The sequence below is a fragment of the Chlamydotis macqueenii genome, chromosome 16 (assembly GCF_036417535.1).
Source record: "Chlamydotis macqueenii isolate bChlMac1 chromosome 16, bChlMac1.mat, whole genome shotgun sequence".
NCBI classification, from domain to species: domain Eukaryota; kingdom Metazoa; phylum Chordata; class Aves; order Otidiformes; family Otididae; genus Chlamydotis; species Chlamydotis macqueenii.
Window position 1 is genome coordinate 14,232,340 of NC_141571.1, and position 21,903 is coordinate 14,254,242.

General features: G+C 40.1%; 1 protein-coding gene across 7 annotated transcripts; it reads left to right on the forward strand.

Moving 5' to 3' along the window:
* Positions 1-960: 960 nt before the first annotated feature.
* ARFGAP1 (ARF GTPase activating protein 1) lies at positions 961-21,362 on the forward strand. 7 transcript variants are annotated; one of them, XM_086760846.1, is made up of 15 exons: positions 961-993; positions 1,261-1,386; positions 3,736-3,799; positions 4,699-4,808; positions 6,260-6,431; positions 7,173-7,273; positions 8,017-8,106; positions 8,791-8,890; positions 10,108-10,164; positions 11,177-11,209; positions 12,560-12,589; positions 14,518-14,574; positions 16,620-16,679; positions 17,851-17,927; positions 18,405-21,362. In XM_086760846.1, exons 3-15 carry the CDS (start codon positions 3,740-3,742, stop codon positions 18,757-18,759), a joined length of 1,302 nt encoding a protein of 433 aa, XP_086616972.1. In that variant the 5' UTR covers positions 961-993; positions 1,261-1,386; positions 3,736-3,739; the 3' UTR covers positions 18,760-21,362. The 7 variants fall into 7 exon arrangements, with proteins under 7 accessions (XP_086616972.1, XP_086616974.1, XP_086616973.1 ...); XM_086760848.1 differs by having other exon boundaries at positions 8,794-8,890; XM_086760847.1 differs by having other exon boundaries at positions 8,020-8,106.
* The last annotated feature ends 541 nt before the right edge of the window (positions 21,363-21,903 follow it).

A 21,903-nucleotide genomic window follows, 5' to 3' on the forward strand; every position in this document is an offset into this window, starting at 1 on the left:
TTCAGGGCAAATCGCAATATTATTACTGCAGTGAAAACAGTAGCGCTATTTTGTGCTTCTTTTCCCATCCTAGAAAGACAAAGCTGCCACCGCAAGAGTTTGCTGCCCGGACTGATGGTGAATATGCATGTTTGGCAAATTAAGACCACGGGAGGCATCGGTCTCCCAGCCCTGCACCCCAAGGGATGGCAAATGCTGCCCGACACCGCTCCCCTGAGGCTGCGAGCACACGTATGCAGCGTGCAGTGCTGCCCTTCCCCGCCCGCTGCAGAACCGCCACCCAATTATACGGAAAATCCAGGATGAATATTCTCATTAGATCCTACTCTACAGCCTCTGTATAATGGTAGCCTCATTGCCTGTTAGTTCACGTTTACCAGAAAATAACGGTGCTTATCAGAAGAGCCCACTTTCTCCTTAATTGGAAAAGCAAATTATTTAAGCCGAGTTTGCTTTCTATTTCATGCTCTTCCCTCTGTCCTTCATACACGCACACATCTAAGGGCCCATTATCCTCTCGTCGATGCACAGGAGTTACGTATGTAGCTACTATTAACGGTAATGAAAACGGCTCCTCTTAATCTGCCGTGCGCTGACCGCAAGATAATAACCTACTGATTAAGTACGAAGGCCAGGCTAGGAGTTAACACTGAAAACGAGCGGCGTGTTGTCGCTGTGGGATTTATGTGTAAATGCTAAAGCATTACTCTGCGTTTACATTTGATGGTTAAAAATTTCGGGTTTGCTTGGTGGAAACGAAGACTTTCAAGACTGCCTCATAGCGACTGTGGGCCGGGGCTTCGGCCGAGGCCCCGGGGCCGGGGTCCCCCGGCCCCGGGGCCTCGGCCGAAGCCCCGGCCTCGCGTACTTCTCCCGCCCCGGGCCGCAGCGGGTTAAGCCGGCCACCCACAATCCCTCGCGGCCCTGCAGCGACTGCGCCGTGGAAGCGCCGGGCGGGACCGGGACCGGGACCGGCGGTGCCGCGTCAGGACGGTGGGTTCGTTCACCGGGGCCCTTCATCTCCCCCCTCCCCACTCCCCCACCACAATCCCGGGCTGCGGCCCTTGCTCGGCGGGGAGGGCAAAGCCGAGTTGGTGGAGCCTGGCCCGGCTTCCCCGCCTCGTCCTGGGCGGTCCCTGAGGGAAAGCAGGAGGTGCCGGTGCCTGGCTGGCGTGGCAGGAGGGAGGCCTGAACTCCTCACCACAGCCTTTCCCTTCCTCCTGCTATTTAATCTATTTATTTTTTATTTTTTTTTCCTAGGAAGGAGAGGCCGGTGTGCTCGCCGGGAGCCCGGCCATGTTCTGAGGGAAGCCTCCAAGACTCGGCTTGGATCCGAATACCTGCGTTAGGAAATTGCCCTGCTCGCCCATCCCTGTGAAGCTCTCGGTAAGGTGGCTGCGCTTCTGAGCACGCAAAGCTGCACGATTTTTAAAAGCATGCCATGGTCTCTAACGCGTGTTTGAAAATGCACCTTGCCTGTGCCGCGGAGATGGGTGCTGGCAAAGTGTTTCTTTGGCTGACAAGGCCTCTGTGGGCTTTTTGCCCTGCTGACACCGGCAGGGATCCTTCGAGACCACGACACCACGCAGACCACATCACCTGCCAAATCTTCATGTTCTGAATTGCAAACCTCTCCGCGGCTCGGCTGTGTGAATTTGCTGCAGCATCGGAGGAGCAAAGTCTGATTATAGCTCATTTCCACTTAATTGTCTGGTGCTGCTTCTGCCTTTTTTTTGCTTGCTTTTAGCAAGCTGAAGATTCCTAACATGGAAACTCATATGGTGTGTGTCTGTTTTTCACTCTGGAAACAGATTGTTTGGGAAATAAGAGTGTGAGACTGCTCTGTCTGAAGCTGTCTATTTCCACCTTGCAACTCAGACCAAAATATTTACATTCTTCAGTGAAAACTTATTCTTAAACTAAACATTTTCTTTACTGCTCGTGTCCGTTCACACCAGATCAAAACAATGCATATTTATTTAAGGTGTCTGCACAGTTGTTACTTCCACGTTTACTCCTGAAACTTAAACAGCATGGTGGCTCAGTCAGCTGCTAGGGCTCAGCTTTTGGGTGGTGAACAGTGGCGGTTTGATCACTTTCAGCTTTGTGGGCAAGTACAGTTGGAAATAGACTAGGCACCTCTAAAGATGTTGCCTATTAGAAAGCTTAGAGCATGAGTCTTTTTCTTTGTCCCTTTCTCCTTCGTTTCTAAACAATTTGGTGGAGGAGAGAGGTGAGTCTGGTGGCCTTGGTTACCTCCTTCTTTTCTTGGATGATGCGTTGTGGATGACGCTCTGCCTTCCCAGCAGACAGACGTGGTGGTTTGGTCAGGGAACTTGGCACTTCTGGAATGGGCGTGTGTTCAGATTACCATTGGCCAAAGTCTTTTTTTTCTAAAAAGTTTTTATCAAAAAAGCAGTTACAGCAGACCCAAAGGCAATTGCTTCCTCTGTCAGCCTGGAGTCAGAGATCTGAAACTCGTGCTGCGTGTAAGCACTCAAGTGGTGCGGATCTTGGCTGTTGTAGGATCTGCTCCATAAAAAATTCCTGGCTCGTGTGGAATTGGAGTGGGAAAAGGCTTTCCTGTTCAGCTCCAGCAGTGGTTGTTTGCCATTGAGGCTGGAAGGCCTTTGCATGTAATCTGCCTCTGTTTATTATCCTGAATGAGAATCTGCTTTAGCAACCTGGCAAAAAGGAGGCAAAAAATGGTAAAGGAAGGACAGCGGTAAGGGGAATGAGCGGCCAGCCAAAGAGAGGGACCTTGTAACTTGTTGGTAATGTTCAAGAAGTTGCTGGGGAAATACAGCCCTGAGGAAGGGGAGTTGGCATGCAGAGAGAATAGAACAAAAATGGCAAAGAGGAGAGCCCAAAGGCTGCACAATTATCTATCTGGCTATTACTGCTAAGTTATTAATTTCTGTACTGCTGAGGGAGAATTTGCCCTTATTTTGTCAGTGGCAAATACTAGAATTGGAGATGTGGACTTCGATTCATGCAAATGTGTTTATGATCTCTGTGGGTTTTTTTCTTTCTTTTTCTTTTTCCTTAATGTGAATTTTATCTATAGCTTGACACTGCTCCCTGCTGCTGTATTTTATGATTCATAAAAATTAGAGTGAGATGATGTTGTCTGCCAGCAAGATATGACTGTGCAAATTAGAGTTCTAATTTGTATAAAATATCCTGATAATTACTTCATTTTCTTGGAATTAAATTCATAAGCAAACTCAGTACTTCTGGAAAATCACTTGGTTTTTTTTCTATCATTTAGTAAAGCACTCTTTCAGTGTTCAGCACTTGCAAGTGTTGAGAGTTTCTGCTGTGTTTCGCTTAGGTCTGTTTAGTTGTGTGTGTGTGATCCCGTGTAGTCACGCATGATTATAGGGTGCTTTCGGAAGGGGTAGCGGATGGGGCTGGAAGCAGCATTAAGTAAGAGTCTGTTTTGATACAACATATGCCGTAGGAGATTTTCCGTGTTCATTGCTCCCTGCCCTCTTTTCAGCTATGTCTGAATTGCACCTTTCCAGTGAGTGAGTTCAGATGACTAAATCCCCCAAAATGTACAAAGTAAACGGAAAAGTGAGATCGTGGGGGTTCTGCAGTTGGTTGTGATTCAGTGGCTTAGAGTGCAAGCTCTTTTTTGTAGACATGTGCTTGTAAAGTACAGAACATCTTACCAATATCAGATCCTTGAATATAACTTGTTTTTTTTGTTTTTCTTTTTCTCCTTTGTAGAATCATGGCAAGTCCAAGAACAAGGAAAGTTCTCAAGGAAGTCAGAGCACAAGATGAGAACAATGTGAGAAAACTATAATCTTCTTTAGATTAGTTTTGTAATTTTCTTTTTACCTGCTCCACGTACATGTTGCAGTCCACTGTAGCTATTGTCTTTATAGCGTTGGTATGACTAACTATTGGTAACATACACGTTTGGATATCTTACATTTGTGTTAGTTTCAGTAACTTCTATTCATATATGTTTTACAATACACTGCTGCGTATTTGGCACAAGACTTTCAGAAGTTTGAGTAATACTGTAACCCCTAGCGTCTGTTGAACGATTAATGTCTTGGGCACAGCTTAATTAAAATTATCTGTTTCAAACAGCTTGATGATACACTACCTTAAACGTGAGAACCCATGGACAGGTTCAGTTTTACTTACATCAATGCATTAAACCTTGACTGGTGACGACTTAATTTGTTGCCCTGTATGAGCAATAAAACAATTTTTAAGAAAAACCTCTGTTTAGATCTGCTGTCATTTACTGCCAAGCTGTAGTATGACTGAATAAATGTGCCAAACTCTAAATGTTGCATCTTTATTTTGCCAAGGAAACCTCAAGAATTCAGCTTGGTTACTTTCTCCTCCTTTAACACAGTGTGTCAATGAAATCAAGTTGAATTCTTTGCTCATTAATTTCAATTTGCTCATCTATATTACCTCACTGGCTTTTGGTAGTTGGTACAGTGCTTTCTATAATGCAAGTCAGGCAAGTTAAGGAGTATTTCTTTTCATGCAGCATAAAGAAACATTTGAAGGCAGCTTATGCTGTAAGGGAAGGTGTATCCAAAGACTGAGAACTCTTCCTTCTGAGATTATTTTCTGCATGAAATGTTTTCGTTATTTGACTATTTTGAAAACTTCACACGACCAAGTGGTGACTCAGTGTTAGAGATAATTGTTTTTCTCTCGCAGGTCTGTTTTGAATGTGGTGCATTTAACCCCCAGTGGGTGAGTGTGACCTATGGAATTTGGATCTGTCTTGAGTGCTCAGGAAAACACCGAGGCTTGGGAGTTCACCTCAGGTCAGCCTTTCAAGCGGGCAGTGGACTGAGCTGGGTTACCTCCGGGTGCATTGTGGCTGTGAACAGCATGCATTGTTTCGGAAGGGTACAGAATGTCTCAATTCCAACATTTCACTGGCAGCTTTGCTTTATGCTCCTCTCCAAAGTGAGCTTTACTCTCTGTACCTTGTCTGTAACTAGTTGGGGCTTGTGCCGCACAAGTGTGGCTTTCTTATGCCCAGTTCTAGAAAGCTGTGTCTCTAGCTGCTGCTTGAGGTTGTGCAGTGGTGTTTGGCAATACTGCATTAGTCCCTGTACTCCATTCTTTAAGCTTGTGTAGTCTTTATCGTTTAAAACTGAAGTACTGCTAGAGTAGCTTAAGAGTTGAGCAAAAAAAAGCCAGAGTATGCTTATAGAATGTTTCTGAAGTGTATAAAACAGTTTTATTCTGTTCAGGAGACTTTTTTTTTGGTAATATAAATTATAGTTTATGTTTTGTTCCGAGAAATAAGAACTGGAATAAGAACTGTTACGTATTCCGGAGACTTACAGGGTGCGTATGTGTAATAGGGGCAGAGGATGGGATAGATACTTAAATGAGGAAGGGAAGGAAATCACCAAACAAGGAGGCTGTTCAGAAGTACATGCTTTGCTTTTCAAGGGCTGATTTGAAGCTCGTTAGTGAGTAGAAATTGTATAGGAAATGAGGAAGTATTCCATATGTTACATGAAAGAAAAAATGAAGTAACTGAGATGAGGATATGATGATGGGTATTTCTTCAGGAACAAAAAGCAAGCAATCATTCAAGATACAAGTTTTAAAGAGCCTTCTTGAGGATGATGTCTCACTTCCCCACCCCATTACTTTGTATTTAACAATAGAGTACTGTTTGGTTTGTTGGATTTTTTATTATTATAGTTTAATGAGCAGTAGGAAGAATTTATGACTCAAAGCAGAGTTGAGATGCTAACTGCAGTCATAATTGCCCTGGATGAGGTCATGTTATAGGCTAGGCTATTATAAACAGCTGAGCTGTCGGTACCTGATGGTTGTTATGCACAGAAGCATGGAGTGGGACAGGAGGTGTCCTCACAGGTCACTTAACTGCAACTGTGAAAACAGACAGGAAAGGAAAGCTGCAGAATAAAGTAGTACAGGAAAAGTTTGTTTTACATAGTGGGTTAGGTTAATTTCTGGACTTGAAGAAAGCTACTTTTTCTGTCCCTTGCCTTTTGTTGACTGTCTCCTTTAAGTGCCAACAAATGGCATGATTTTAGCTTATTTCAGTGAGGATTTGACCAATTTCTTTTGATGATCTATTTTTCTATACTTGGAGAGTGTTTCCTAACATGCTTGTATTCCCAACCTTTGAGATAGATTGCAGTAACCTTTTTATTTTGTCCCTGGTGATGTAGCAGGAAATTATAACAAGCTGTGGTTTTAATTTATTTTTTTTTTTTACTGGTTTCAGTTTTGTACGTTCTGTAACCATGGACAAATGGAAGGATATTGAGCTGGAGAAGATGAAGGCTGGAGGTAATAGCAAGTTTCGAGAGTTCTTGGAGTCTCAAGATGACTATGATCCCTGCTGGTCAATGCAAGAGAAGTATAACAGCAAAGCTGCAGCTCTTTTTAGAGATCAGGTGTGTGTGTGTCCTCACTCCCTACTATCTGAAAATATCCAAGTACTTTGTAAGCACGTGTTTTTGAAGGGGATAGGAAGGGAAAGTAGCAACCTTTTGAACCTTTGAAATGGTTCTTGAAAGGTAGAAGTCTTAGAGTGCTTCTTCTCAACTCTTCTAAGAATTTTCTTTATAAACTTTATTTTCTGCATTTAGCTGAGGTGGCTCAGATTTTCATTCCTGCAATTCGTTGCAACTAATTATTCAGTGGAGCTGTCCCAGTCCACAGCAGGCAGTTTACTGCTTCAGCAGTACAGTTTTATCCAAAGTGATCGTTGATAAATCTTTTGTGTATGTAGTAACAAAATGGTAAATTAATTTGCCAAATACTGACTGGCCTATAAACAAATACATCAGTAATTGTAATGGCATTATCATTTTGCGGAGCTTTGGTGTTTCCAAAAGTGAAATGACAAACAACTTGAATGGATCAGCTTAGAGATTTGCAAGAATACTTGTTGAACCAAATTTGCCTGTTTGAAGAAGTTGCCTAAAATGAGCTGCCTGAAATAAAAGTGTTCAATTCAACATTACAAGCCTGAGATTCAGGAAAAAATAAGTTTCTTGTGAAAACACAAATTAATTGATCTGTGTAACTGGTAACAAATTGGAAAAATGTCTTATCCTCACTTTACAGGACCAGTGTATAACTTGTATGAAAACCTTGTGCTAGCATTCTGATTATTCTTCTACCTCTTCTAGGTAGCCACAGTAGCTGAAGGCAAGGAGTGGTCCATTGAAACTTCTCCTGCCAGGAACTGGACCCCACCTCAGCCTAAAATGTCTCTTTCTTCCACTCATCGGTATGTGTTTTTGTTATCTAATGTTGATACAGCAACAGCAGGATCAAAACCTGATGTTTGAATGTCTGCTGGTTTTATTCTGTTGATGGTGTTGTTTGAAGAAGCATTTTTTTTTTGCTGAAGTTAAGGAATGAGGTAGCAGGCCTTTAATTTTTGTAGTAATTCCCACCTCCTCCACCTGAATCTTAAACCATGGCAGAGATGAGTGAGCAAGAGCAGAGGACAAGCCATGCTGGTTTCATCTTCATTTGTAACGCGCTTGAGAGTAGTCATGGTGTCAGTCATGCGTAGCGTGTCACAGCCTTACCTTAACTGCAGTGCTATTCCAGTTTGTGACTGAGTGCCAGGGGAAGAAGAAACAGACTTTTTCCTTATGGTGCTAATTGCTAATGGGAGCATCAGAACTGGATGGCAGCAGTTTTGTTTTTCTGCTTTTGCATGTAGTGTGTGTTATTCTTTACGCTACAGAATCAAGTTAACTGGAAAAGCAATTGTAAATCAAGCGAACAAGTGCTGCGTGCCTGGCCATCATCCAGCAGGTTCAGGGGCTCGCTGTAGTCTGAGGAGCGTTGTCTGCTGCTTTATTCATTCAATACTCTAGTGGCTTTTAGTGGTTGCATTAGAGCTCTCTACTGGAGAGATGAAAGAAATAATCAATTTTGCACCTGTATTATGATGATATATGTCAAGCTGCACTGCTGAGCTAGTGGCTTTTGCTTTAAATCTTAAATCTTCTGTTTCAGTAGTTCTGCTGGACAATCTCAGACTGCAACTGCCTCGTCTGACAAGGCTTTTGAAGACTGGTTAAATGATGATGTCAACTCCTACCAAGGGTAATGCAATATTTATTCACTTTTTGAGTCCCTGGCCCTCTAGCGTAACAAAGACTAGGATGTTACACTGCAGCTACACAACTGTGATGCTGATTCACTAGTCAACAGTTACATCTTGTTTACTATTAAAAATAATGTTGGTAATATGTGATAAAGGGTAAGAGGAAGGAGAATGCCTCTTAATGCATTTGCCTAACAGAAATGAATAGCATTGAAGAAAGAGTTTGTAACTCAAAATGTTATTGTGGTGGGCTCCAAACTAGGGAATTTTTAGTGTTTATATAGTATCTTATAGTGGTTTGAGTTAAACGGAGGTATTTATAAAGCTAACACTGTTTTCTTTTCCCATTTTCATGTATCGCTTCATTAGGATTTACTCAGACTTCTGATATCAGGGATCTCTTAAACCTAGAGAATTGTTAAGACCACATTAGCTTGCATAGGGGACACTTCAATTTGCAGGGATTCACCAGTGGATCCTTGTTGGAGTTACGTCTTTATGGAGTGAGTGGTTTTGTATTTTGGATGCTAGGTGCTTTAGAACTCTTTTTTTTTTTTTTTTTTTTCCCAGGTGTATTTTAAAGTCTGTTAAACAATTGTCATTCTTTCATGCTTTTTAGTTTTTGTTTAATGTTTTTAATGAATGCATGCTAATACAGATCCTACTTATTCATTATCTTATAGTAGTGGCCAGGAGAATCGCTATGTGGGATTTGGAAACACAGTAAACCCTCCAAAAAAAGAGGATGACTTCCTGAATAATGCGATGTCTTCATTGTACTCGGTAAGGAAATGCTTGAAGCTTTCTGTGACCTGGATTACTATTTTCTTCTATTTTATCTCCTGTTATGGGAGAATATAAATGGAGAAGAGAAGCTAAAGACTGCCAGTAGCTACAGAGAGATGTAGAGTACTGATTGTATTCTGAGAGAGTGAAGAAGGTACTGGTGAACTTTAAAAGGCAAAATGAAGGGAGGAACTTGTGCAAAACTTAGGAATTATGTCTGGTATCAGCTAATAGAAATAGCAATGGATTAAGAACTAATACTCGACAGGGTTTGGAAGGGAAAAAAAAAAAGGAATCACCTGTTGGGAATAGCAATTAGGCTCCTAATACTCTAAATAGATTGACCATATTAAGTATCTTCAGTGGAAACAACTGAAATGTGTGTGTACATGGGTGCCAGAAGCCCTGAGCAGTGATGAAAACGTTTGAAATTCTTGTGACAGAGTGTGAAGAGATAGCAGCATATGGTTGAACAGTTGCCGTGATTAAAGTAGAGATAGTGAAAGATGCATTGTTGAAGGAAAATGGAAATAAAGTTGGAGGCAGTCAGGGACATGTTGGTGCTTTGATAGGCTGCAAAGTAACAGTGCTGACCAATATTTGGGATTTGGAGTCACTTTGAAATACAGTAAGGTTTTCTACCAGAGTTAGTGGCCAGTAGTCTTCTGTAGAGCCTAATCATACCACTGGTGTAAATACCCACACCAGGTTCCATAGGGTGCTTAGTACAGGAATGCTGAATATTTTCTAGGTATGTCATAGATTGTAGGCCAGAGAGCTCAGATTAGAAACCGCATCTATAATATGTTGTGGGTGTGCAGAGACAGCAAAAAAGAGATGACACTGTGTTGTCCAAGTTAACTGTCAACAACCATTGTTTGAATACCTGATCTTGTTGAAATGTATGATTAAAATGCCCTCTGGTGACCACAGATATGTACTACAGTGCCGTTTAAAGTCATTTATTGTAGCGAGACTAAATACTGGCATGTATATTCATCCTGGTGAGGAAACCAATTTTCCTGCCGCTGCGTGTGATTATTTTTTCCCCTACATGTTCTACAATTATGTATGTACATTATTTTCTGCTGTTACATATCAGAAGGAGAATTTCCTGTAGGATTCACGCCTTAATTTAACATGTAATAATGAACGCTTGGTTATTCACTGTTATTTTTCACACATAGCTTATGACATTCTCACTTTCTTTAAAGGGATGGAGCAGTTTTACGACTGGAGCAAGCAAATTTGCCTCAGCTGCTAAAGAGGGTGTAAGTAAATGAAATGTATTTCAGTGTAATCCTTGTAAACTCAGAGAGTCTGTTAGTGTTCTGATAGGGATGTGTCTTTAAAAGTATTGCCAAGATACACAGAGAACAGTTTAGTTTATCTTTGCCTATGGCATATAAAATAGATGCACATTAATGCAGATCTCTGCCTTTACTGTTTCTCATGTTTCTGCATGGACGTTTTTGTAAATTTGTTCACTAGAGATAAGCGTGAAGAAAGAACTCACCTGCTATTTTTATATTCCTTTGAGAAACAAAGAAAAAAAGTATTTATAAAGCAGAAATTTTGATCTATGCCAGATAAGCCGGAATTTAATACCAGGTTACAAATTGCTGAGGGTATTATCTTTTTTTTCCGTTCTCTTAACTTCTCTCTTAACTACATTTTTTGTCAATTTAAATAGAAAACTCATTGGGCAGAGGTTGTGCCTGGACAGGACGCTTTAGGAAAAACTGAAGCATGTTCTTTATGCTCTGCATGTTCTGCAAATTTGCACACTTAGGTGACAGTCATTCAACTAACTGTCCACTGAAATCAGAGGAATTAAAAATGTGTTACATTTTAAGTAGATGATGGTAGAAAGAGACTAAATGTGGGGTTTTTTGGGTGTGAAAATAGTGCATTACAACTTTTTTCATTTTGCTTAGTATTCTTCCAAACTTTTATAGGCATAACAGTTATCACTTAAGAAAAATACTTCAAGTGACATTATAGGAGACAAAAAATATTGATACTCATTCACACTGGCCCACCAAGGTCTAGTCTGTATTGAAGACCCTTTCTTCCCCCTGTTGCAAGTTGAGAAAGCTTGATGCTTCCCCAGAGCAATCTGAGATACCAGAGGTGGTGATATGGGTATTCTCTGTTCACTTTGAAATTCTGGCAAAGGTCCATTTATCCTGGGGAGGATCACGCAACATTTCTAAATGTGTGTGCTTAAAAATCAAAGGTTTTATTCCTAGTAAGCTTGAATGTATTTGCTTCTTTTTGCAGGCTACCAGATTTGGATCTCAAGCAAGTCAAAAGGTGATGATAGATTTATTTTTGTCTTGTTGACTGTAATTGGCTTTACCTGTTATGTATTTGCCTGCACCAATTGATGTAGGTTTGATCATCAACAGACCAGTGTGTTTATCCTTCATAGCACACAGTAATTTTTAGGTTCTTTTATTTCTGGGGGAATTGCAGTCAATTGCCGTGATCAAATTAAGCAAGAAATAAACAGTGATACTCTGCTGTGTATAACTGTCAGGTGTGTTGGAGAGGCAGTAGAATGAAATGCTTTAAGTTGTACTTGCAGACTTAAAATACCCTCATTTTATTTTTGTGAACCTGAAATATGCTGTATCTTGAAATAGTTTTCTTGGTGATATAATGTAATGCAAGCCATCGTGCCATTGCTAAAGCCTAATAAGATATTACAGATGTGAACTGCATGGTATTGTTATTAAATTAACTTGCTTTTGTGTATTTAAAAAAGTAGCATTTACAAAAGCATTTCCTCTTTCAAACGAGGGTTAAAACAGAGACAGTCAGAGCTGAATTACACAGAGCTTTGGCATAAGCGAGATCTGTTTGCACAGAAAAGTTTTAAATTCAACTGTAAAAATGTGTAAAAAATAGGACTCTTAACGTGCCAAAGTTCTGAGTTAGAGAGGATTTACATATAATAATATATGGTGTAGGGAGTTTTTTTTATATAACTCTTTTTTATGTATAGCATCAGCGTGGCATGCTTTTGCTACGCATAGGATGTTATTGCTCTAAAGAAATGCAGAACTGCAGGTGTTGGTGTTCAGCGAGATGTATGCAGTAGGGGGTATTAACACTCCAAATAGCAAGCCAAACTTGTGCATGCTTTGCAACAAAAATGTCTTGTTAAACCACCCAGATTTGATGCTTAGAAGCTTTAAAGTATTTGCTGCTTGGCTTACGTAAGAAAATCTAAGTGTCCTACAAGTCTTCCTCTTTCACTCCTTCCAACAGCTTCCCTGTTAGAAAACTGTTCTGTCTTTGGTATTGTTAGCAGATGTAAATATAATATTAAAGTGTAAAAGCTCATCACATCTACTGACAAGGACCGCAGCTACATGGTGCTCTGGAGTCTAAGCCGTTTTACTGAAGCTTAAATTTTGTTCCTGAAACATCTGATCCTGTGCTCTGTACAACAGATTTAACACCTTTTTGATGTAATACATTGTTTAAAAGTATATTTGGTGTCCAGTGAGCAAACGTGTTCACTGTTTGTCTTGTCAGTAGATGTTACAAGCTGGAAAAGGTTCGTGCTACTTAATTTGCCTGAAAAAATGCTGCCAATTTTTTGCTAAAAGCTGCTTCTACCTTCCTTGCTCTTTCTCCTTTGCTGTCTGGGTAAAGTTTTGGGGCTACAAGCAGCAGCCAGAGCCGGTAAAGCCCTCACATGTATTTTCGTGCATGGACTCCTTGTCACTGTTCGTGCTGAATATGTGCATTTGCTCTTGAGCTGTCTTTTTTTTTTTTTTTTTTTTGCCTTAAGTCAAATCTGTTTAGTATAATTTTGTGTGTCTCATACAGTAATATTTCTTCAAACCTACTTAAAATAGGTTAAATTGGATAGAGATACCCAAGCTCTGCGCTCTCAGAAAATATACTGTGCTTTTGTCCATGCTCTTTATAAACACAGATGATTTCAGGATTTCTGTTTGCATGTCTGATCCAGGAATGCAGCACACCAAGAACCACCCTGGGGTGTTGTTGAAGGCAGGCTCTTTAATAAATGCCCCACTACGTAGTATTTGTAATGCTGGTTAAGATGCTATCCTAAATTCAGCAATTGTTAAAGATGGAGAAGCAATTCCGATGGAAACACAGTTGTACCCAAATCTTTCCTTTCCATAATTACAAAATTATGTGGTTTAGTAAATGGGATAATATAAAACTTCTTCCTAATTCTAGCAATGACTCCACCTAGCATACCTAAACTGTTAGTCTTAGTGTATTACACTCTTTGTTATATAACGTAAACAGTTTGCCAGGTTTAATAGACTTTGAAGGATTTTTCGAAGATGAAAAATCCCTCCTCTTGTTTATCTTAAACACTTTCTAGCCTCACTTCCAATGGAAACAAGTCTTATGTGATTTGCATTCACGTTTCTTACTAGGTGGAAATGGGGTTACCTTTTGCCTTTGTCTTCTCAAATAACTTTTGAACTGGTAAGGAGTAGAAGTACTGGAGATAATGGTGTTGGGTAGAGGGGAGATCATGGTAGCGCTGTCGCTAAGGGAGAGACTTCTTAGACGCTTGGGAGTCTGTGGAGGAAAGGTGGTCAAGGTGCTCAGTTCCCAGGAAGAACATGAATGAAGGCTCACACCTGAACCAGTGTTAGTGATAGGATGTAAACCGTTAGGAAATGAAACTTCATTAGTCCCTGCTAATGTTCACGAACAATGTTTATCTGGCAAGCATATTGTCCCTTTTGGATTAGTTCTGCTAATTCAGAAGGTAATCAGTATAATATTGCAATTCTGAAGAAAAGTTTAAATCTGTCAAAGGCGTATTATGATAGTAGGGAAAGAAATTATTTCAAATGAAACATTTTCAAATCCTAGTGTCCTTGTCAATATTGTCTTACGAACGTAATTTTGTGACTTGTACTGTGGGCTTGTAAGGTGCCTCTGAAGTACAGCATCCTTATGCATCTTGTTCTGGATTGCAGTGGATTTCTGAAGTTCATTGTTTTCTCTCCCTACAAACCTGGCGCTTTAAAAAAGATTACAAAAATCTTCTGTCACAGCTTTGCCTCTTATCTATTGGTTGGAAATGACTGGGCTGTTATTAACAATAGCACCATTACAAAACAGAAGAATTGGTGAAAAATTATCAAAAAAAAAAATCTAGTTCTACAAGCGATTCCCTTAGTAAGGAAAAATAAGAGCGGATGAGGTCAGTTCTTCCAAATACTCCACTGCAGACATTAGCAAGGGGCCGATCTTTAAGGCTGTTGCTGGTTGAACCATTGCTTCCGCTTCCAGTGCAAGGTCAGACTTGGCCTGGGCTCTGGGCATCTCCAACAACCTATTGCCATCTGCATCTGTGTTTAATGCATTTTCTTTTAGTGTTTTCTGCAGCACTGTACTGTGTGTGCTTTTCAGCTCATTCTGCTTGTATGAATCAAAGCTTAAGGCTTCATGTGCTTTTGGAGATACTGCTGAGAAATTAGCCTGCAGAAGATGTTGGCTGTGGTTTTTGTTGTGGTGGGTTTTTTTGGGGGGTGGTGGGGTTTGTTTTTTGTTTTTGTTTTGTTTTTAAAAAAGGAAAATATAACTGACTTTGTTTTTGTTTTGCTTTTAAATAGGCATCAGAGTTAGGTCAGACATTAAATGAAAATGTTCTCAAACCTGCACAGGAAAAGGTAACTTTGGAACTAGTAAATTACTTGCAGAACGTGGTTATGCTGACTTAGTGATTGTTTCCTCCTGCCACAACTGCCCAGTTTGTCAGCGCGACTTGGCTTTTCATATACTAGCACAGCAGAAAAGGGGAAACATAAAATAATTCAAAGCTAGGATATTAGCAAAGAAAGGTTAATGGGAGTAATTTCCCTCCAATCTTTCTTATGTCCACTAGAGTCTGTTACATTCTTCCTGTTAAATACTATTTTATAGCTTTCATCCTTTCAATAATGGAAGATGGGACAAGATGAAAATGCACTCTAAATGGATACAAAAACCAGTTATTAAAAGAAATTGTTAGTAGTATCTTTGAGTGTTAAGTTCATAGTGTTTTACCCATCTACCTAGCAGCATTGTTTTAATTCAGCTGAGCATCTCTGAGCCACTGCAGTTTATTTGCTGCCTCATTTTGTGAATTTGGGGCGGAGTGTATGTATAAGATGAATGGGGACAATTGTCAACAGAAGTAACATGTTCTTGCTGCCTTTATTTGGTATTCATTCAGAATATTCTGGTAGTCAGTTAATACCAAGTTTTGCACGTATTCATACACAAAGTGTGGTCTAACGTAGCATTTTGATTAATTGTTCTAGTTGCTGTGTTGTTTGTAGGAAACTGGTTTGAAGCAGATCTTCATCTTCCTTTTACAGTTGTTAGTGACCAAAACCAAGTTGCTAACGGCATTTCCAGCAGCAGTTAGAAGAAAGCACACATTGTGATCTAAGTAAATACAAGTAGTTGCTAGTGAGCATGTAAGAAAAGCAGGGCAGTCCTCGTAAGTGACTAGCGATCACTGATGCTACAAATTTGAGTCAAAGACTCTCCCTAGTATCAAATGTTGCCTTCCTGTTTCACATGTTTTTTTTTTTTTTTTTTTTTTTTTTTTTTTTTTTAAAGTACCTTTACATCTTTCCCATTTGGCATGCGTTTGTTCTGTGCCTCTAGAATTTTGGATCAGCTCCAAAATTTTGATGAAGTCTTTCTGAGAATGTGGTGCTCTACTTACCCGTGTACCTTTTCCCAAAATACATTGGTTTTGATAAAGCAGTGTAGTTTTTGCTCTCCTAAGAGAAGCAGTGCCACCACTTTGGGATATGGATTAATTTTCAATTTGAAAAGAACGGTTTAATCACATTACAAAATAACTTTCTTGCATTACCTTTATTAAATCAACACTCTCTACGTAGCATTTCAAATCGCAGTAGAAGACTCTTAATTGGTTTCCCATTCCCTGGGATCATCCACAATTTATTTCAGAGTGTTTGGATACGTTATTTTCAGGGTTATTTTTAGGGTTCATTTCCTTGAGCTGATTTTCATTTTGTAGGACAATTTAATGAGGAATGTTGCATTCTGTATTAATAAAAAAATAAAGGTCTGTTTCCCTTAGGATGTTGTGCTGTTAGTTCTCAGTAAGTGTTACTTTCTGAAGGAAGTTTTCAGTGATTACTGCCTGGAATGTATGTGACTTTTTAAGTCACTTGCTTTGGAACAGCTGTCATGTGTCAACTGGTGAAAGACACCAGTTGTATTCTGATGCACTGAAGTTCAAATCAAAGTTCAAAGCCCTTTTAATATTTCAATAAGCATGTATAAAAGATAGAAAATAAAATTGATCTGATAGGTTTTTAATCTCTCCAAATCTTTTTCCATATAGTAAAATGTATTTATAACATGTCGCGTTTGCAGGTGGTTTTGTATTGGTGTTTTTATGCTCAGCAGTAGTGTGAGGATACTTTCCTCAAACTGTATGTGTATCAGTAGAAAATTCCCACAAATGTTAAAGGACTGAGGTTCACTCCATTAGAGATCAATGGACTTTGTGTCACTTTCTTAACTTCATTAGCTTTGACTTAAGTATATTTTTATTAACTTTCAGTTTGTTTTGTTTGGTTGGTTTTTTTTTAAACATTTTGTTTTTAGCTGTTAAGCACAAGTAAGGTTGCCTTAAGGTTTTGATAATGCTTTGTTTTATGACTAATTACTAATACTTTGATTCACATAGGTGAAAGAGGGGAAAATATTTGAGGAGGTCACCGTGGGGGTATCACAGTTGGCCAGCAAGGTATGAAGTGGCCAGCCTGCCTCTAAGGAGGCCAAGCAGTAAGCCAGTCTCCATATTCTTATGAAGAGTTTATAGTGAAACAAAATCACAACAAAGCTTTAGTCTCTGCTTGTGCTGAATGCAGAGATTTTGGAAGTGTGATTTTTCAGTATGCAGTACGTCTGCTGGGGTGTTAAAAAGCTGTACAGGTATGATGTAGTCCTCGTAATAGTTTCACCGAGGGCATGATGTAGAGTTATAAGACAGCCAGTGTCCCAAACAGAAAAAGAAAATACCTTCTAGAGAATATGGAGACAGCTTGCGTTACATTTGTATGGCTAAGCTTACTAATGTTCTGTACATCTTTTCTTTGTCTTCTTTTGCTGTCGTTGCTTGGTAATGTGGTAAGTGCCGTCTACATCTGCTAAGTACAGAAGACCTGCACAATCTGATCCCTGTTTCGATCACTCGTACAGTGTTGCCTAAGAGAGTCTGTCTTTCTAGCAGTGTGAAAGTCAGCACTGGAAGCTCTGTCACCTGCCAGCTTAGTGCCTTAAATGTTGGCAATATTTGAGTAAAATAAGTGACGTTGTTACGTGCTTGGCAACTTTAAGTCTGAATTCTGGGATTCATCTGTGACTTAGAATAGTGATTTCCCTGAGTGTCACTTCAGAATTTGTGTTTCTAATCCAGTGCCAGTCCATTCTAATAACCTGCAAAAGATTCTCCTAGCAGTCATGCTTATTCTGGAGCTCAACTTTTGACCTGTTTTGCATGAGTGGTGAAATAATACTACTGAAACAAGGTGAAAGTAGTTTTGTAAAACAGTAGAACTGTAATATCAGAACATCTGTGCTGTCATTAAGTTTAATTTTACATAAGGAGTAGTTTCAGCGTTTTTGTCAAGGAAGTCTAGGAGAGAATTCAAAAGCTATTATTGACAATGATGGGGAAGAAAGCTAAACTTGACCTACTTCTCACATCTTCCAGCGGCACGATGCTGTCAAATGTATGTTCTTTACATCAGCCACGTAACTGCCTGCCAAAAGTATCAATAAGTTGTGAGTGAAATTTTCTGATGAGATGTGTTGTCTTTATCTGAACGAGTGGAGGAATGTGTTGTGGCGTTTGCTGTTGGACTTGGAAGAGGTGTTGGTTCAGCCCACATGAATGGAGTGTCTTTTTTCTCTAGGTTCAGGGAGTTGGAAGTAAGGGATGGCGAGACGTCACCACTTTTTTTTCTGGCAAACCAGATGATAATTCTGAAAGGTATTTTTTGATCACTATTTTCTACGTTTCTTTAAACACATAATTTTATCTCCTGTATGTTCTCTGCAGTACAGTAGAGCAGGTAATTTTTAAATATGAAGAAATGTTTCTGTCTTTGCTAGTGGTACTCTTGTATGTAATACGAGAGGAGTTCAATCAGTTTGTTTATGACAGTTGTTAAACTGAGAACAAAATAGTGCACCTTGGTTTTAAAATTATTTCAAGTGCATATCCCCTCGCCCTGGGCTTAGCACTTAAGGCTATTAACGATCTGTGAACTAGAATATCAGCTTATGCCATTTAGAGCAATGTATTTAGTTCTTCTGCCTTTATCCTCAGGTTTTGTTTAAGCAAAGGGCAGTAGCGTTATAATTTTCTTTGTTTGTGGTAATTTATTTTTATTGTTATGTTTGTCATAATTAATTTATTTCTACCTTCCTTTTTTTTTTTTTTTTTTTTCCTGCCCTGCTGTAAAAGACCAGCTGAGGGAGACAGCTACCAAAACAGCGGAGGGGAGGGCTACCAGAACAATGCTGTAGATCAAAGCTTCTGGGAAACCTTTGGCAACTCGGATCCACCGAAAGCTCATAAATCTCCAAGCAGTGAGAGCTGGACCTATGTGGACAATTCCACAGAGAAGAAGAGCTCCGATAGCTGGGACGTGTGGGGCTCAGGAACAGTCTCCAACAACAAGAACAGTAACAGCGACAGTTGGGAAAACTGGGAGACCAACTGGGAAAACACAGGAGGGGAGAGCAAGACCAAAAAACCTCCTAAGGCAACAAAAAAGGCGTCTTCAGCTGATGATGGGTGGGATAACCAGAACTGGTAGAACTCCGTTAACCCTGTTTTGCACAGCTAGGAAGGGGAGGCTATGCTGGCTGATTGAGGGGAAAAAATTTTACACGCGACTGGAGTATCTGGGTTGACCTTACTGATCTGTTACTTTTGTGCTTCCTGTTCATTCTCCTTTCTTCTGTCTTGGTTTAGGGGGAAAAAAAAAGTAGCACCTGAATCTTTTATTACATAAAGGTGGCTCTCCCTTTTTTAAGGATAGTGATATGTATATTCTCCTTGCACTATTGAAGCTGAGTACAGTGACTTTCTTAGCATGAATGTTCAAAGGAAAAAAATCAGTGCAAGCACACTTTCATGGCACAACCTTGCATGTGCAAGTTAATTAGGTATTTATCCAATCCTCATGTAATTTGAGATGACCTGAGGTGTTTAATGCAAACAAAGCACAGAGTGTGTCTTGAAAAGATAGCCATTAAATAAGGAAAGTGCAGTGGAATAATCTGGTTCAAATGCCTTACGGGTTGCTCTGACTGTAATTAAGTCTGGCAATTCAAGATGGTCTTTAAGATACTTTTTATTGGAGCTTTGTTTTTAAACTTAATGAGATTTTTTTTTAATATCTTAAAACTTATTTCCTCCCCTTAGAATTAATAAGCAATCTACAGCTAGATAGTTATTTGTGTAAACTCAATAGTTTTGACCTGAGTTACCAAGGGATATCCAGAATGGCTCTCCTTGCCCTTCTTGCTCAGTGGGTGAAGAGTTTGCACAGCACAACTCTCCGGCACAGATAAAGTGCAAAGCTGTGGCGTTCTCCTTCCTCGCTTACACCCTTCCCTCGGTTTGAGCATTTTATACAGTCTGTTTTTTCTCTCTGTCTTCCTTCTACCCATCCATCTTATCTGTTCTGATAAAAATGAAATCTTTCTGCCCCTTATGGCCTTTTGGACATCTGTTTGGCAACTTGGCAGTGAAACAAATTTATAAAAAAGATTCCAGTAAGGAAAAATGAATGGAAAATATGAGAACACTGAGGAGAGAGGCTGGCAGCAAGCCCTTGTGAGGATGAGTAGATGTCTGGATTTAATAGTAAAATTTAAATTAAGCAGATGTTTTCCAAATTCATCTTTAATATGTCAGACTGTATCTCTGTTTCTGTCATGTATTTCTCCACTTTTTCATCCTGGATCTTGTTAAAGAAACACTATTTTGGAAACTTCAGAAACTCCTTGTGAGCATTAAGGAATGGAAGAGAATATTTGGTTGTGTCTTAGTTTTGACCCAGCAAATTGCTTTGCATGACACAAACCAGAACTTCTACAGAAGAATTGTGACTTCAACAACAAAGGTGTCCTGTGTATCCCGTTTTATTTCTGAGTGGGTTGCACACGTACACGCAGTCCAATAACAATCGGCTCACTTGAAACCTTCCAAGTCCCGTTGTCATGGCGTAGTCTGCTTTGCTACCAGAGTTCTTTACTCTGGACCCTATGAATATTAATACATACCTAAAAATCTTTTATTTTTAAAATTAATTTTTTCAAGCAAAAAGCCAACCTAAATAGTGTTTCATCTCTTTTCACAGAGGTTTTTGAGCTTATAGGAATAGAAGAGGTTAAAAAGGAAGGAAAATCATGAATTGCCTCAAAAGTAGCAGATTTTAAAGGCTTGAGTCTAAGTAGAAGTAGCTCTATTTATAGTCTGATTCTGTATTTCTATTAGTAGAATCTTTCAGATGGTGAACAAAATATTTTTCTAGTCTTCTCTAGCCCTGTCCTGCGAGAGTTGAGATTTTTTTTTTTTTTTTTTTTTCCTCCCCCCCGCCCGCCCCTTCTCCTGGTAGCGTGGTCTCCGAAGCTCGTGCAGCAGGGCCCAGTGCTGCTCACGACTCAAGCACCGCTCCAGGCTGAGCCATGCCAGGCGCCGAGGCGTTCTTGCTGACGCGCTGACCCTCTGGAAGTGCCGAAGGCGCCGGAGATCTGTTTACACCGCTGCTTGCGGTACCGTTAGCAGGAGTTTACAGCCTGACTGTAAAACAAGGGTTTTGTTCTACTTTTTCTCCCGTTCCAGCTGTACCTTTGTCATAGCCGAATTGCATGTCGAACGTAACTTTGTATTTTTATGCGTACACCTCTGTTGCCTACTTGTCATTTGTCTGCTGCCCAGTACGAACTGTGATGCATGTCCCTTGGAGGTGGCGCTGTGTGACGTGCGTGAAGTGGCCCTGCCCGGTCCTCGACTGACGGTCAGTCTTTGTGAAGCGTCGCGGTAGCGGTGACGGCGAAAAGCATCCGATGGGTCGCACTGTCTGACTGCTGACGTCTGTCTGGAGTGACGTGAAGCTGGTTCAGCTTCCTGTGTACAAATTTATTACGGTTTCTCTTTCATAAACCTCCTGAAATAACTTGTAGCAGGGTAAGCTTTATTTCGGTCCATTCGGTCAGCAGTGTTGTGATGTGTATGCGTATGTTCTCCTCCGCTGTGTGGTTTGCCTAGGAGAAAACTGGTTTATTTATCTATCACTTGCAGCTACGACTGGCACGAGCCATTTACTTGTTCTTCTGGTTTTATTTTGTATCTGGTGAAACTTTTATGTTCTAAATTAAACTAAACAGCTAGAGCCCTACTCAGGCAGAAGCTTTGAGTAATGATTTTTCTTTCCGTTGAGGAGACAGTGACAGAACAGTTGCAGTCTCTCATTTTGCGGTGCTGTAGAGATGCAACAAAATGCTACAACTCCCTGAAAGCTGTTACTGGAAGATGCTAAAAACCAGTATAATGGCAGAAAAGTGTAACTGCAGCCACAAAACTAGTATACCAGCAGGCCTCAGTTTGAGAGGCAAACTGGTATTTTTTTATGACTTGTCTGAATCTGGACATTTTACCATGTCTTCCAGAGGAAAGGATGAAATGAGGGCATTTTTGCAAAGCCTCTGTTTTATTGGATTTTTTTTTTTTTTTTTCTTTAAGAGTAGGTGACTGGGAAGTTTCTGCAATTTGGAGAAATACACCCAATCAAGTTGCATGTGTGGAGCAAGAGTTTATGAATTAGACTTTTTTTTAATCTCCTCTCCTCTTCCCAATTTTTTTTTTTCTGGTCCTGATTTTGAGCGCTGTACACAGAGGCATTGCGTGCAGCCTGCTGGAGCAGAGGCCACTCATCTAAGTGAAGATACGG